This window comes from Rattus norvegicus, chromosome 10 (assembly GCF_036323735.1).
Source record: "Rattus norvegicus strain BN/NHsdMcwi chromosome 10, GRCr8, whole genome shotgun sequence".
NCBI lineage: Eukaryota > Metazoa > Chordata > Mammalia > Rodentia > Muridae > Rattus > Rattus norvegicus.
This window is the reverse complement of record NC_086028.1, coordinates 36903015-36919441: the sequence shown is the minus strand read 5'-3', so window position 1 is coordinate 36919441 and position 16427 is coordinate 36903015. Positions and strand designations below refer to the sequence as shown.

Genomic DNA, 16427 nt, shown 5'->3' with positions numbered 1-16427 from the left:
CAGAGATCCCCACTGTCTCTGCCTCCTGAGTGTGCCACCATCTGGCTATTAGTGTGCGTGCTTTTGTGTCAGGCATGCAAGTGGCAGAGCACCCACAGGAGTTAGTTCCTCCTTCCATTCTGTGGGCTCGTGGATCAAATTCAGTTCATTAGCCTTGGGGCAAGTACTTTTATCTACTCAACCACCTTATAGGTCCTATTCCTATCTTCTTTCTTTTTCACAACATGGTTTCTCTGTGTAGCTGTGGCTATCCTAGAACTAACTCCTTTTGTAAATCAGGCTGGCCTTGAACCTGCAAGAGATCTGCCTGCCTCTACCTTCTGAGTGCTGGGATTAAAGGCATCTGCCACCACCACTTAGCTGTATTTTTAATATTTTAACCAAGGTTTCAAATTCAAATGTAAAGACTTCTTACACTCAAAGATGGCAGAACCAGACTAAACAAGATGACATGTATGTTATAGTATTGTACTTCTGTGTAGAAAACAAAAGGGAACCAAACATGGTGGTGTGCATCTAAAATTCCAAGTGCTCTCGAGGCTGAGGCAAGAGGACCCTATCCTGAGTCAATGCCAGCCTAGACATATATAGCTAAGCCTTGTATCTGAGAATAAAGAAAATAAATAGGAATTAAAAGGCAACATTTTGACTATGCTAGGTAGGGTGTGTTTTCGAAAAATGAAAAGTGAAGGGAAGAACCAAATTGCTGTATAAAGTGATAATCTAGTCCAGCGTGTTTCACAGCAACTGTGACAAGAATGTAAAGTAACGTGATTATGTGTTATTATGTCATTAGCTAGCAAAAAAAACAAAATGAGAGCCTGAACAGGAAAAGAAAATGTCTAGCAATGTAGCTCTAAGAGAACATTTAACATGTTTAAAGCCATAGGTTCAATATTCAGCATTATAGAATAAGTAAGGAAAAAACCTTCCTACGATAAAGGAAGCTAAAAACAGTGGCTGAGCAGTTATGTATTAAGAAGGGTAGGGGTTGGGGGTTTCAAAGGGAGGTGTAAGGCAACAAAATGGCTAAGTAAAAGTGGCCAACCTGAGCTTGATTCCTGGGACACACGGGTGGTAGGAGACAGCTGACAAATTGTCAGCGCACGCACACACACAGTGAAAAATTTAATGTAATTAAGTATTTTAATATAAAAATAAAAAAAGGACTAAGTATTGGCTTCACAAGTAGCATAAATGTTAACAGCCTCCAGTGAAAGACAAACTGCTTAAGAATCTCTTGGATTTTTTTTCTTTTGCTTTTTGAGACAGGGCTTCTTTTTGTAGCCCAGGCTATCCTAGAACTTCCTCTACAAACCAGGCTGACCTTCCAAGTGCTGGGATTGAAGGTGTGGGCACCACCATTCCAGCAAGATTCTCTTCAATTAAAAAATAACCAAACTTAATTCATTACGTGAGAAAACACATTTACATCCACAAAATCAACTGTTTACTACCTCTATTGTACTACTTTTTATTGAAAAGCATCTTTGTACTTAGGATGGCTGTGTTCTGAGTTTTACCATACACTTTAATGTTAAAGGTTAAATTAATTTTTACATGCAAATAGTGTTTCCCTGTATGGGAACAATGATAAAAAGATGACATACCACATGAAGTAAGTGTCTTTTTTAATTGAAAAGCTAACAAATTGTTGAGTTACAGTCCCCCCTCCCAAACCACAAACTGGGTAGTAAACTAAGTCTCTAGGCAACGTATTCAAAGCTGAGAAGATTAAAAAACCAAAAAGACAAAACAAGGCCTCAGATCCAATTAAGAGAGCCCAGCTGCACACGAGCTTACCAGCAGCATAGAGGTCGGAAGACATCCGCACCGTTAACTTCAAGTTGCCTTGTTCCAGTTTCCGATTCATGAACAAATGTTTTGTTAATTTTATTTCTGCATACTTCTCTCCTAAGTTGTTTTATTTACAATGCCAACCTTGAAAGGCTCACTGAAGTTAACTGGACAATGAACTAGAGGGAGAAATCACTTTACAGAAAGAGGGAAAGCCCAAAATGCCACTTTCCACAGAGAACCCATAGTTCGGTTTTATTCGGAGTAATGGGGGGAAAAAGGAAACTTCTGCTCATAGAAGAAACTCAGCCACAGGTCTGATCTGTACTGGAACTACACATGCAGTGAGGACAAGGCTGTGTTTGTCTACTGATCTCTAATATTAACAATTATAAACAGAGCAGTGCAACTAGCATTTGGAACAACCCTTCTAGTGTTACAGTGACAGGCACAGTTCACTTCTCTTCACACCACTGGTTCTCTTTGCGTACCTAGAAGAGACAGACAAGGCAATACCTTGAGTGGTCTTTTCTGAGATGGCGAAGCACTACCTATACTGTCTTTATCATCAGTAGCCTGTGTCATGTGAGAGAGGAACATGGAAAACTGGGGAAATACTAGGCTAAGTAAAAACAGACTTGATGACTAACTTTAACAGTGAACAGCAGATGCAACTGAGAGCTCTAGCCCTACTTCTAAGCTGGCAAGCAAACCCAACCCATCCACTCTTGTACTATCAGGCCCTGAGCTCTAAAACCAACAGTTTATGTCCTATAAAAATATCACAGGTTAAAAAAAAAAGAATCTGATAATGAAGAACCCCTTCAGTTCAAAATTTTTCTTATGTTTAAAAAAAGAACAGCATCACACTGTTAAGGCTGTTATCTTCGAAGGCTTAATTCCTATCCCACCCCCACCCACAGCTCACAACCACCTATAACTCCAATTTCTAGGCACCATGCTCACACTCATGAATTAAAATTAAAGTCTTCAAGATCTCTCTCACCTAAGGGCTTAGATCTAGAGATAGACCACAGGAGACAGAGATGACCATGATGCCTCTGTGTCAAGACTTTTGTTGTTACTGGTTCTTTTGCTCTCTGAGATAGGTTTCTCTGTGTAGCCTTGGATGCCCTTGGAACTCAGTCTATCTCGGCTTCCCAAGTACTGGGATAAAAGGCATTTGCCATCATGCCCCCCTGTTATCATGGAACTTCAAAGGCATTCTCGGTAAGTGCCCCAATAACTGCAGAACTAGCCCAAGACTTTATGATGGTCTTTTTTTTCTTGTCTTGGTATTGCATTCCAGTTTCTTTTTAAAAAGTAATCAAAGACAGGCTGTGTGCTACCTACCTGGGCCTCCTCCTCTTCAGTAAAGTCATTTTTGATATTGAAGGTTTTACGAATCTCCTCAGGCGTTTTCCCCTTAATCATATTAGCCACAGTCTTGCAGGTGACATCAAGCAAACCTTTGATGTCTAAGTAGTTTGCAGCCTGTAAATGATAGCTGGCTTTTAGTCATATATACTGAATATTTGAGATTAACAATTTACATCAAATGGAGCTTAAAATGATACCTCACTTAATGAACTCTGAAATTCTCTGCCCTTTAATGCTATTTTCAATGTAACTTCACCTTTCACTGGCTTTCTTCTGATACACTGCTTTACCTTTATCTTGGATTTTAAGTTTATTTAAATTCAATTAAAGATACTAATTTAAAATTTTCCTTTGGCTTACAAATTACTAAGTAAGAAATTACTGAATATTCAAATATTCACAATTTTCCCCCAGGTTTTACTTTGAGACAAGGCCTTACTATGTAGCCCTGAATATCCTAAAACATGCTATGTAGACCAGGCTGGCCTCAAACTCAACCCTGCCCCCTATTCTATATTCAAGGTATGCAACACTGCACCCAGCTTCAAACATTTTTCACGCTTCTACCACTGAGGTCAGAGAACACACTTTGTATAACTTGAATACTTTTACATCTGGGATTTGTATGGCCCAGAACTTAGTCTATCCCGGCAAGAATTTATATGGCCATAATTAAATATAACATCCTGCATATAAATTGAGACAAGCTGTTCAGCAGTGTTCCTGACCTGGTTTTCTGTCCACTTGTTACAATTACTGAGAAGCAAGATTGGAATTTCTATACCTGCACGACTATGTATTGACTTTTGTGTTTCATTCTTTTTTCACTTTTTGAAGTTCTGCTTCTAGGTGTCTATGACTATTACTCTTAAAGAATCAATCCCCTTTATCATTATGAAAATAGCCCTCTTAACTTCAAAATATTACCACTCCAGCTTTCTTCTGGTTTGTGTTAACATATTCTTTTACATTTTAATTGTGCCTGTAATGTTTGTTTCACAAAGGCAGCAAAATAGTTTTGCTTTATCTGACCTGATATTTCTAACTCTCAAAAGTGCTTGAACCATTACATTTAATGTAACTACTAATGTATATTACATTGCACATGAGAGTATCCACAGCTGACGATCAATGGACCTAGTCAATTCAATCCTTCAATAGGCGAAGACTCTGCAATAGAACTACTTTATACATTAACATACCAGAATAAGTTCAAAAAGTGTTCCTTGGTCAACTTTCAGGAATTCTTGGTCCCAAACAGGAATATCATCTGTCCGCTTCTCTTTGTTCTCATCATCCTCAGGAGGAGGAGGGTCATCCTTGTGGTGGGTGCACCACTGAATGACCTACAACAACAAATTCTTCTGGCATTCTATTACAAGACTTTCAGTTCAATTGGGGGGGAGGGGGCGCAGACATCACTACACTGTGATGAGAACTAGCTAAAGGTGACCCAAAAAAAAGTTAAGAGTCAATTAAAAAAAAAAAAAAAAAAAAAACAAAAACTTAATTATCGTGTACACACATACAGACTGGTACACATGTTCTCATTCTCCTCCACCCACCCCTCTGGTTAAGATAGCACAGTCAGTAAGAGTACTTGCTGAAGAAGCACAAGGACCCCATTTTGAATCCTCAGTATGTACATAAAAACACTGAGACAGTGCACTTGCAACTCCTAGTGTTGGTAATATTGGAGAGCTTGCTGGTTAACAGTCTCCCTCTAGATTCAGAAAATAGAGAAGGAACGTTCAGGATATCTGTCTTCCTCTGTCTTCAGGTACACAGCCAAAACACATATGCACATATATCACAAACCAAATTACTCATTCATACAAAGAAACAATGGAATGACTATAACCTAAGTCCATTAAGAAGTCTAGAAAGGTATGTTGGCACAAGCCTGCAATTCTAGCATCCACAGGCAGCAGTAGGATTTCTCCAAGTTCAAAGCCAGCCTGAGCTATCAAAGAAGACCTCCATCTTAAAAAGAACAAACCAAGCTAGGAGGTGGTGCCTCACGTCTTTAATATCACCACAAGAGGCAAAGGCAGGTCAATCTCTGAATTCAAGGCCAGCCTGGTCTTCAGAGTAAGTTCCAGGACAGCCAGGGCTACACAGAGAAACCCTGTCTAGAAAACACAAATGAATAAATAAACAAATAAAAAAAAAAACCAAAGAAATAAAACAAACTCCACCCCCCAAAAAAATCTTACCTGGGCTGGGGCTTAGTTTACTAATAGATCATGTTAGGCATGTTTGAGACCCTAAATTCAATCCCCAGTACCAAAATAAGAAAAACAAGATAATCACTTACCTTTTTTAGAATTGCTGCATTAACATTTGGTAAAGGAACAGGATCATCATCTCCCTCATCATCCATTCCCAAATCTAAGAAAATCAGGAGAGCGAAACCATTATCTCTCAATTCTGTAACAACATACTACTGTCTTAGTTAGGACTTCTATTGCTGTGATAAAACACCAAAAGCAAGTTGGAGAGAAAAGAATTTATTTCACCTTATACTTCCAGGTAAGAGCCTGCCAGGACAAGAACTGAACCAGGTCAGGAACTTAAAGGCAAGAACTAAAATAGAAGCCCCTGCTTACTGACTGTCTGCCTGTTCAGCCAGCTTTCTCAGGACTACCTACCTACAAATGAGACCACCCACAATGGGCTAAGCCTTCCCACAATCATTAATCAAGAAAATGCCCATAGGCCAAGCTAATGAAGACATTTTTTCAATTGAAGTTCCTTTTTTACAAATGACTCTAGTCTGTGTCAAGCTGACATAAAACTAGCTAGTATGGATGGGCATGGGAGCATATTCTTGTTGGTAATTTAAAGAAGTATGGATAACTGAGCAACAATCTGGAAAACCTGAATCTTCCCCCACCTCAAATGAGCCAAAATATTTTAATGGTTCATTTCTTATATTTGAAGTACTCTTTGGAGATATCCTTGGTCTGAGATTCTTTGTCATAGACCTTAGCCACTACACAACTATGATTAATCACTTTATGGGGATTCTCCTCTACATCAACTTGCAAAACAGTCTCTAATACCAGTTCAAGGAGAAACCAATGTTCTTTCCTCCATAGAGACTGCACACACAGGGTGCACATAAATACACGCAGGCAAAACATTTATACATAAAAAAGTAAATATATTTTAAAAGTCAAATGAAAAGTAAAAGGTCAACCCTTAGTCTAGATGAGAACCAAAAAGGACACTGCACTTGAGCACAAAGCATTCACTGAGGTCCTTTTACAACAAGTTTCAGCAGAGATCATCTCCCCCCGCCCCTTTTCGGAGCTGGGGACCGAACCCAGGGCCTTGCGTTTGCTAGGCAAGCGCTCTACCACTGAGCTAAATCCCCAACACGATCATCTCTCATCATAATTCCAACACTTGTCCTAGACTTCTTCCCAGCTTAGAGTAAGCAAAAGACAAAACAAAAAGCAAAGCCTCAAGTTTCATATATAAAAGTCACCCCTTTTCCCAAACAAATGATGTTAAAATATCTATACTGTAAAGTATCTCTTTAGGTGAGATACTGGTATTCAAAGACAACATAAAATATTACCTTTGTTTAAATATAAAGCTATTTGGAAGAGGGCTTGAGTAATATTAAGGTCCTTTGACTATTAAGAATTGCATCTTGGGGGGGTTGGGGATTTAGCTCAGTGGTAGAGCACTTGCCTAGCAAGCGCAAGGCCCTGGGTTCGGTCCCCAGCTCCAGAAAAAAAAAAAAAAAAAGAATTGCATCTTGGGCTGGAGAGATGGCTCAGCGGTTAAGAGCATTGACTGCTCTTTCAGAGGTCCTGAGTTCAATTCCCAGCAACCACATGGTGGTTCACAACCATCTGTAATGGGATCTGATGCCCTCTTCTGGTGTGTCTGAGTACAGTGTACTCATATACATGAAATAAATAAATAAATAATTGCATCTCTATGGGCTGGAGAGATGGCTCAATGGTTAAGAGCACTGACTGCTCTTCCAGAGGTCCTGGGTTCAAATCCCAGCAACCACATGGTGGCTCACAACCATCTGTAATGGGATCCCATGCACTCTTCTGGTGTGTCTGAACACAGTTGCAATGTATTCATATAAATGAAAAAAAATCTTAAAAAAAATTGCTTCTCTAGTATTCAGATATGCTGCAGTTTTTATCTTTAGGACCATATATGAGAGGAAAAACACACTCCTTTAAGCTATTTAGTTTCAGGGTCTTCTGACAGATACCTGTATCTGATACCACTTCCTGACTTCAACAAATAAGCCAATCCACACGCACATTTATCAAGATTTTCACTTCTGATTATCCTCAGTTTAAAAAAGTTTAATTTTGTCTTTTAAAGTCACATGAAACTCTAATCAGGGACACTGCCGATACAAAACAAAGAAAGCAGTAAGATGCCAAACTCAAAGAACTCCAGATCTCGATAGGCTAGAATCCTATAAGCTACAGGTACTTCAGATGAAATCATTCTGCTTAAAGTCCACAAAGGATACAAAGAAAAGAAATCCTTTAACTACTGCTATCTATCAATCTACTTACTTCTGAGATCAAAGCCAGTCTGCACAAGTTTCTAGGCAACTAATGCTCTTAAAAATGGCAAATACTTCTTTGAAGCAACACAGGTCAAATCAGCACATCAACCACTAAGATACTTCCATTGCCAAAACAAGTATTGAGGGAGCAAATCTGCTGTTACTTAGCTATCTTTACAGAGATACTTGAACCACTTTCTCTTTATTGTGACCATTCTATACTACTACATTCAACAGGCACTTGACTACAGACTTAATTGAAGGGATCTACAATGTTCATTACCAGAATATAGGACTTTAAGCACCATATGACATGTACCAATTACCAAAAAGCATGTCCAGCTTTTATTTTAAAGTCACATAGAAGACATATCCTGTGCATTACAAGTCCTCTACCTAAAGGTGAGGAGCACTTGTCTAATAACGGGTTCAGTCCCGACACTTCAAGAGGGGAAAAAAGGCCCTACATTAGTTATGCAATTTGCAAGCACTCCAGGCACCTAGAAATGTTCCCTCTTCTCTCAAAGGCATCTTCAACACAATTCAAGTTAAGTCAATATTCCTCTCAAATTCATTTACATCTTTACCAATTACTGTATTATAATTCTATTCCATCTAGACAAATAGCTACTAAAAATATTAATTTCTCCTTTTAAAAAAACTATGCATTCCATGTGGATGATTATTTGTCTGTTATGTCCATGTACCACTTGCACACCTGGTGCCTGTAGAGGCCAGAAGAGGGTGCTGGATGGCCTAGGGAATACAGCTGCAGAGAGTAGGGAGCTGCGGTATGTATGAGATGTGTGGCTGCTGAGAATCGAACATCAGTCTTCTGGAGGGGCAGCCAGTACTCAACCTTTCTAGCCCCCTCAATTCTCCTTTTTGGAGAGGACAGTTCAGGATGGACTTAAACTTTCTATGTAGAAGCTGGCTTTGATCTTCCTGTGTGCTGTAATTACTGGCATGCACCACTATAGCTTAATTTTCCTTAATAATCCTAACTACTTTTTTCTCAAAATTATGGAACTTAAAATCTGTCTCACTATAGTCTTTCTAAAACATGGACTGACACCACTCAAGATACTACTACAATATCATTTGGCATAAAACTTGACAGTTTTGTTTAGTATCTGGTACTCTTCCTAGTTTGTAAAGTCTTTAAGAGCAAACATTATGTTTCACATTCTTTTCACCATCTTATAGCTAAGGTTTATATATAACTCCCAAACCTGTTCTAGGGCCTCAACCTCCCAAGTGCTAAAATTATAGACACTGGCCACTAGACCTGTATTACTCTCTGCCTCCTTCAAGAATTTATAAGCTGCAGACCTTTCCTATGTAAAACTTTGTAACAGAGAATATTCTAAGTTATTTCACCCATCAACTTTAAACACTGGTGTGTAGATTTTCTATATCTACTATTAATATTAATTAGTAAGCTTTCAAAATTTCAGGACCCATTCCTTTTGTTAAGATTTATTTATTTAATGTATCTGTCTTCAGACAATCAGAAGAGGGGTTGGGGGTTTAGCTCAGTGGTAGAACGCTTGCCTAGCAAGCGCAAGGCCCTGGGTTTGGTCCTCAGCTCCGGAAAAAAAAAGACAAAATAACAGACAATCAGAAGAGGGCATCAGATCTCATTATAGATGGTTGTGAGCCACCATGTGGTTGCTGGGAATTGAACTCATGACCTCTGAAAGAGAAACCAGTGTTCTTAGCCACTGAGCCACCTCCCCACCCCTCAGGACCCATTCTTATCCTTCTTTATTCGATCACACAAATGTGTTACAGAAGTTTCATCATGTTAACAAGTAGACAACAAGAAAGTCCTGTTTAAAAAATACATTTTGGGTAAAAAAGTGCTTACCATGGAAGCCTGACTAACTGATCAGAGATCTTCAGAACTCACAACAGAAGGAAAGAACCAACTCCTAAAAGTTGTCCTGAGGTATGCATATATACACACCACACAGAGAGACACATAATAAAAACTAAATGCAGAGACAATTCAGTAGTTATGAGCACTTGTTACTCTTGCAGAGGACCTGGATTTGGTTCCCAGCCCCCACATCCAGAGCTGTAGTTCCAAGGAATCACATGCCCTCTTCTTACCTCTGCATGAACATGGTACACAATACACATGCAAAGCAAAACAGCCATACACAGAAAATAATTTTTAAAAAATGAAATGCAGATAGTCTTCAGGTGTGGACTTTTTAAGTCTTCAACAGCACCCAATCCACACAGCTAATGTCTACAGCTAAACAGCAAGCATTCTGTTTGGCTGTTGTGAAGACAACCCCCTTCCAAATGCTTTGATTTTAATCATTAGAAACACAAAAGTAAAACAAGTGCATGGGTTTGGATTTATGGCAGGCCCGTTCCTCTGGGCCTCTCAACAGTGTCCCGTGCTAGATCAACCTGTAGCCCCGAACCATGGCCTGGCCTCTCTGTCTTAGGCTGCTGGCACTGAAGTGGGTCGCACAGTAACAAGGATAAAAAAAAAAGTAAAACAAAACTTTTAAATCCAATTTACTTGAAATAGAAATGAATTATTGTAGTCAGGCATGGTGCTTTGTGCCTTTACTCAGTCCAACACTCAGGACTCAGAGGCAAGCACCCTGGTCTACAGAGGTAGTTTCAAGATAGACTGCAGAGAAATTCTGTCTCAAAAAACTAAAAACCAAACAAACAAAAAGGAAACATTGTCTGATATGTAAAGTCACATTAGGGTCAGCAAGATGAGCCGAATTTGATCCTCAGAATCAACATAAGAAGCTGGATGTGGTAACTTGTATTTGTAATCTAAGCATTCTTTGTGGCAAAGAGGTAAGGATTTGTAGCAGAAACAAGAGAGACCCAGTCTCAAAAGGGAGTGGGAGGGGTAAGCAACAGGGATTGGAAAAATGGTTTAGTGGTCAAAAGGGTGTATGTACTGCTCTTAGAGCAGACCCAGTTCAGTTTCTGGCATCCATATTGGGCAGCTTACAACCACCTGTTAACTCCTTCACAGGCAATTGAAAACATGTGCATATATATATACCTATATGCCTAAATACACACATAATTAACAAAAACTTAGAAAACAACAAAGTAGCCAGGTATAGTGAGTACACCTTTAATCCCACCACTTAGAAGGCAGAGACAGGTGAATTTTCTTGAATAAAAGGCCAACCTGGTCTACAAGGAGTTCCAGGACATCATGGGCTATAAAGAGAGACTTGTCTCAAAACAAAAAGTTAAAACACACCAAAAGCCAATAAGGTAGGACAGGAGAGGTGAAAGTAGAAAACTTACTCCTGAAATATACTATCTGGCATGACATGGCTTGCCTGCACACACAATAATCTTTTTTTGGTTGTTTGTAAGACAGTTGTCTCAACTATGTAGTCTTGGCTGGTCTAGAACTCAGAGATCCCCAATCTCTCATCTAAGTGCTGGAATTTAAGGTATGAGCCACTTGCCTAGTAAACCTTAAAAACAAAAATGACAACAACAAAACCCCAACACTGTAATAGTTTATGGTTTTATTCACACAAAGCAGAAAGGAAATTACCTTCTCAAGCTTATAATAGTCTAGCTCAAGTAAATACTTCTAAGTTACATCTTAAGTTGTATACCCTCTTCCTTCACACCAAGGTTTCATAAACTTACCTTCCAGCATGGTCTTAATGGTCACAGATTGTTTGGCAATTTCTACATCAACTTCAAATATCTCTCCATCAGAACTCTGCAACTTTATCGTAGGCATCTAAAAATAGAATTTTTTTTAATAGAAATTGAACAGAAATTTAAGTGCTATTAATTCCATTCCACAAGACATTTATTTCATCAACTAGTCAGAAAGCAGTAACTTACAATTACTGTACACATCTAAATTCTTCACAAACAAGCCTGTAATTGTTGAAATATATATATATTTTTTTTAAAAAATTTATTCATTTATTATAACATATAAGTACACTGTAGTCGTCTTCAGATACACCAGAAGAGGGCATCGGCATCGGATCTCTTTACAGATGGTTGTGAGCCACCATGTGGTTGCTGGGAATTGAACTCAGGACCTCTGGAAGAGCAGTCGGTGCTCTTAACTGCTGAGCCATCTCTCCAGCCCCCTATATATGGTTTTTTGAGACAGGGTTTCTTTGTGTTAACAGTCGGCTGTCCTGGAACTCTGTAGACCAGGCTGGCCTCAAACTCAGAGATTTGTCTGCATCTGCCTCACAAGTGCTAGGATTAGAGGTGTGCACCACCAACTACTGGCTCTGCTTTTATTTAAAGAGAGAGAAAGAAAGGGGGGAGAGGGAGAAATTCAAGGGAAAGGGAGAGAGGGTCGAGGAAAAGAGAAGAGTGAGAGGGAGAGAGGGAGGGAGGATTATTTCCCAGCCTTTAAGGTCTACTTAAAGGCAGTACTGAATTTACAACTGGTTTTAAGAGCTGTGTTTTTGACATTTACTTTTAGAATGTGTGGGTGTGCATATACCTCAGCACACATGTGGAGGTCAGAGAACGAGCTGCAGGAGGATGGATCTCTCTTTCCCCTGTGTGGGTTCTAGGGATCAAGCTTAGGTCATCAGGTTTGATAGCCAACCATTTGCTAGTCCTTTAAAAATGTTAAGATACATTGTTGGGGTGACTTTTGTACGTTTGAAGGTTGTCTTTTATACTATTCAGATGTTAATTCTGTACTGACTGAGAGCCGAAAAAGGCTGGGATTTGGGTATTGTTAATCTTATGGTTCCTCACCTTTCTTGCTGGATGTTAAGAGCTGATCCACCAATAGCTAGGCAGAAAAGAGAGGGCGGGACTTCTGGGCTCAGAGAGGGTCTCTAGGAGAAGAAATCCATGGGGACAGGGAGGCAGTTGGAGTGAGAGAGGGGTTAATGGGGGTTATTTAAGTTGGATGAGCAAGCGAGGAGGTAGCCTAAGCTATAATAAAATTATTAAGTCTCTGTGTCACTGTTCATCTGCTGGCAGGTCCAAGAAATCCAGATATTATACATGCTTTCCATATTCCTTTATGCTCTCATGGAGTAATAACTACTCAATCTGAAAAATTAATTGCCACAATTAATTATTAACAAACCGAGCAAAGTCAGTCTAAAATAAATAAAGCTATCAAATAAAAGTAAATATCCTACAATGAAATCTATCAGTAAAAAGCAAGTAAACTACTCCAAAGAGTAGACTAGGATATGCTCACTTCTAAACAAGTGCAAGACCACATACAAGAAAATAAAGGTCATACAGGCAGCTGTCAGTAAGATCCCTAAAACCCGTAAGGAGCTTAAATTTAGAGTCTTTTTTTTTTTTCTGTTTTGGTTTTTCAAGGTTTCCTTGTGTATCTCTGACTGTCCTAGAATTCACTCTGTAGACCAGGCTGGCCTCAACTCACAGAGAGATCTGCCTGCCTCTGCCTCCCAGTGCTGGGGTTAGGGTAAAGGTGTGAACCCAGCTCCTTTTAAATTTTTTTATTACCTATTGTTCAGATGTCCAAGTTTGAAATCGTCTGGCTAAGTACCTACCAAATTAAAAAAAAAGACCTGCTTCAGCCAGGCAGTGGCGAAGCATGCCTTTTAATCTGGGCACTTGGGAGACAGAGGCGGATCTAGAGTTCAAGACCAGCCTGGTCTACAGAGAAAGTCCCAGGGGAGCCAAAAGCTGCACAGAGAAACTCAAAACAAACAAACAAAGCTGGAGAGATGGCTGAGTGGTTAAAAGAGCACTGACTGCTCTTCCAGAGGTCCTGAGTTCAAATCCCAGCCACCACACGGTGGCTCACAACCATCTGTAATGAGATCTGATGCTCTCTTTCTGGTGTGTCTGAAGACAGCTACAATGTACTTACATGTAATAAATAGGGCAGCCAGGACTACACCTAAAGACCTTGTCTCAAAAAAGCAAACAAAACAACAAAATACATTTAAGTCATAGTGGCAGGTACTATAAACCCAGTACTTGAGATGCAGGAATTCAGACATTGGGCACACAGCCAAGTTCAAGTCCAGTCTGGGTTACATAAGAATCTGTCTCAAACAAATATAAATTTAAAATAGCATGGTAATACTGTATGCCTTTAATTCCAGCACGTGGGAGTCAAGGTACAGGTGCATCTTTGTGAGTTCAAGGCCAGTGTACACAGTGAGTTCCAGAACTGTCAGGGATATACAGAGGAACCAGTCCTGTGAAGTCCAGTTTTTGGAAAGATGAGGATCATAATTTCAAGGACTGACTAGGTTACATAATGAGGTCAAGCCAGCCTTGGTGGAACTCATTAAGAGCCTGCTTAAAATGAAATATAAAAGAGGCTGGGGATACAGCTCCTGAGTGTAATGCCTAACATGTATAAAGCTCTAGTTCAATCTGCAATATTGCCCTCTCCCTCTGCCCAAAAGGTGAGACAGAGTATAAGTATTTCCACAATCCCAGCATTTTGGCAAACAGAAGCATTAGGAGTTCATGGCCATCTTCTTGATACATACAAAATAAATTTAAGGCTAGCCTAGTTTTCTTGCCCCTGTCTCAAAAACTGATCTCAACAACCCCCCCATCCAAAAATGCATCAACTGAGATAAAATATAAGTCATTAGGAAAAATATAATTTCATATATTAAAAAAATTAAGCAACTAGCTCCTAACATGACTTGAGTTTTAGGAAAAACCAAAACCAAACAAAAGCAAACCAGTATTAATACTAAAAGCTCTAAACCAGCAATTTATCATCTTCAGATTTCCCCCTCATTACTCCAAAAGAGTAATTCAAGACCTCTTTAAAATTTCATGGGGTTGGGGATTTAGCTCAGTGGTAGAGCGCTTGCCTAGCAACCGCAAGGCCCTGGGTTCGGTCCCCAGCTCCAAAAAAAAAAAAGAAAAAAAAAATTTCATAAGCAACTTTTTTTAGTAGTTTGTTTTTGAGACAGGGTTCCTCTGTGTTGCCCTAGCTGTCCTGCAACTTGCTCTGTAGCAAGGACTGGTTTTGAACTCAGCCATCAACCTGCCTCTGCCTCCAGTGCTGGGATTAAAGGTGGGCACCTGGGGTTGGGGATTTAGCTCAGCGGTAGAGCGCTTGCCTATCGAGTGCAAGGCCCTGGGTTCGGTCCCCAGCTCCGAAAAAAAGAAAAAAGAAAAAAGAAAAAAAAAAGGTGGGCACCAAAATCCCCAACTCACATGTAACTCTGCAGGTCTTATGCTTCTGAGGAATACCTGGGTGTTATAGGGTTAGCACTTAAAATAACTATTGTACCTATTTAAGGGTCAAACACTTAAGACTCGGCGTATCTCCTAAAATATTCATTCAGCTTTCTGAGACACTTGTCCCCATTCCTCAAGTAAACAATAATTGGGGGGGGGGGGGGGATAAAGCTTGTTTCACAATCATCCATGGTTGAAAAGACTCAAGAGTTCACTTTTCAACTCACAAATATGCTGCAGAACAGAGAAGCCCAGAGCAGCAGACCCTCCTTATAAGGCAACAATAAAAGTTAAAGAGACCAGCTTTTAATAGCAAAACACTATGTTCTCTTTATGGTCCCCAGCACTGTAATGATCACTCAGGAACAAGTCTATGTGGCTAATAAAGTTATTTTAAAAGACAATTCCATATTTCCTTGAAATAATTCACAATAAAGACATGCTTAGTCATAGTCAAATTTAGGTATCAGGTTACTTGCAAGAGAGCCAGGGAGGCAATCAGTTAATCTGTAATTCAATGCACTCTGTAATCCTAGACTTCACTTTTGTTGTGGTGGAATTAAGTGCAAAATTTTTAAGTAATAATGTATGAGATTTCGATTTGATATGCTTTCAAAAAACCCTTCTTTAGTTCTCTAAGCTCCTGGACTTGGAAACTAAACCACCATCCAAGTCTAGCATGAGAATTCTAGTACACTTAAAACAGACTTTAAAAACAAACCTGTTTTAAGTGACTCGAAATTCTGCCACTTGTTACTGGACTGCAGGGCAGAAGGGAGTGCATTGTTCTTTGCCACAACACAGTCTACTGTAACATTCTGATGAAAAACTGAGTCTCCAAACCTGAGGACTCCATGAAAAAGTGAGCCAAGAGGCATGTTTTAACACTATCCCTTAAAAACCCAACACCTTGGGTTTTAGCGTCAAGGGCTCCTAAAAGTCACACACCTCAGACGACAAGGTCTATTACAATAAGTTCAGAGACTGCAGGACGTGACAAAAAAAAAAAAAAAAGCGAAGAAATATCGGGAACCTGTTACCTGCATATTCGGTGGTTAAATAGGTAAGACCAGTAAGGAGCAAATGTCGCCAGATACAGGAGGAAGGGAGAGAGCTAAGTATCGAGTGGCAACGACCGCCACCACCCGGAAGGCCCGGGACCCCTACTCAAAGCCTTGCGGCCAACCCGCCCTGGAGCGCGGAGCAACAAGCCTGTCGCTAAGGCAGGCCCGGGACGAAGCCTAGGCCTTGCAGCCGCGTTCGGGGCCGACTGACGTCGCCCGCAAAAGAGCAGGCCTGCCACAGAGCTGGATACAGCAGCGAGCGAGCGCCGAAAGGATGGGCGGCCCTAGAAGGCCTGACTCGGCCGCCTCGCGCCTCCCGCGGTCCGGGGTCGGCAACGGGCCGCACAGCGCCTCAGGACACGCCAGGCCGACTCGCCGCCTCGTGCACGCCACAGCCAACCCGGGGCTCCCACCCAGCCCCTCCCTCCAGGACCTGG

The 16427-nt window shown here is 40.3% G+C and overlaps 1 protein-coding gene and 1 non-coding gene across 8 annotated transcripts in view; one reads left to right on the top strand and one right to left on the bottom strand.

Annotated features, from left to right (window-relative positions):
• Nucleotides 1-1613: 1613 nt before the first annotated feature.
• Nucleotides 1614-16427, bottom strand: part of Skp1 (S-phase kinase-associated protein 1) — a 19159-nt gene continuing 4345 nt past the window's right edge. For 2 of the 7 annotated variants that reach the window (XM_063268590.1, XM_063268591.1), the window contains 5 exons: nucleotides 11390-11486; nucleotides 5495-5568; nucleotides 4380-4523; nucleotides 3151-3291; nucleotides 1615-2288 (listed from right to left, as the gene is read on the bottom strand). In XM_063268590.1, coding sequence (XP_063124660.1) covers nucleotides 2253-2288; nucleotides 3151-3291; nucleotides 4380-4523; nucleotides 5495-5568; nucleotides 11390-11486 — 492 coding nt within the window. In that variant the 3' untranslated portion in view covers nucleotides 1615-2252. Of the gene's footprint in view, nucleotides 2289-2403; nucleotides 3292-4379; nucleotides 4524-5494; nucleotides 5569-11389; nucleotides 11487-15966; nucleotides 16414-16427 lie in introns of those variants that run through there. The other 5 variants (XM_063268589.1, XM_063268588.1, XM_039085386.2 and 2 more) reach the window with 4 other exon arrangements.
• LOC120095419 (small nucleolar RNA SNORA42/SNORA80 family) lies at nucleotides 10089-10224 on the top strand. Its single transcript, XR_005490891.1, has one exon. It is a non-coding gene; the product is annotated as a small nucleolar RNA SNORA42/SNORA80 family (small nucleolar RNA).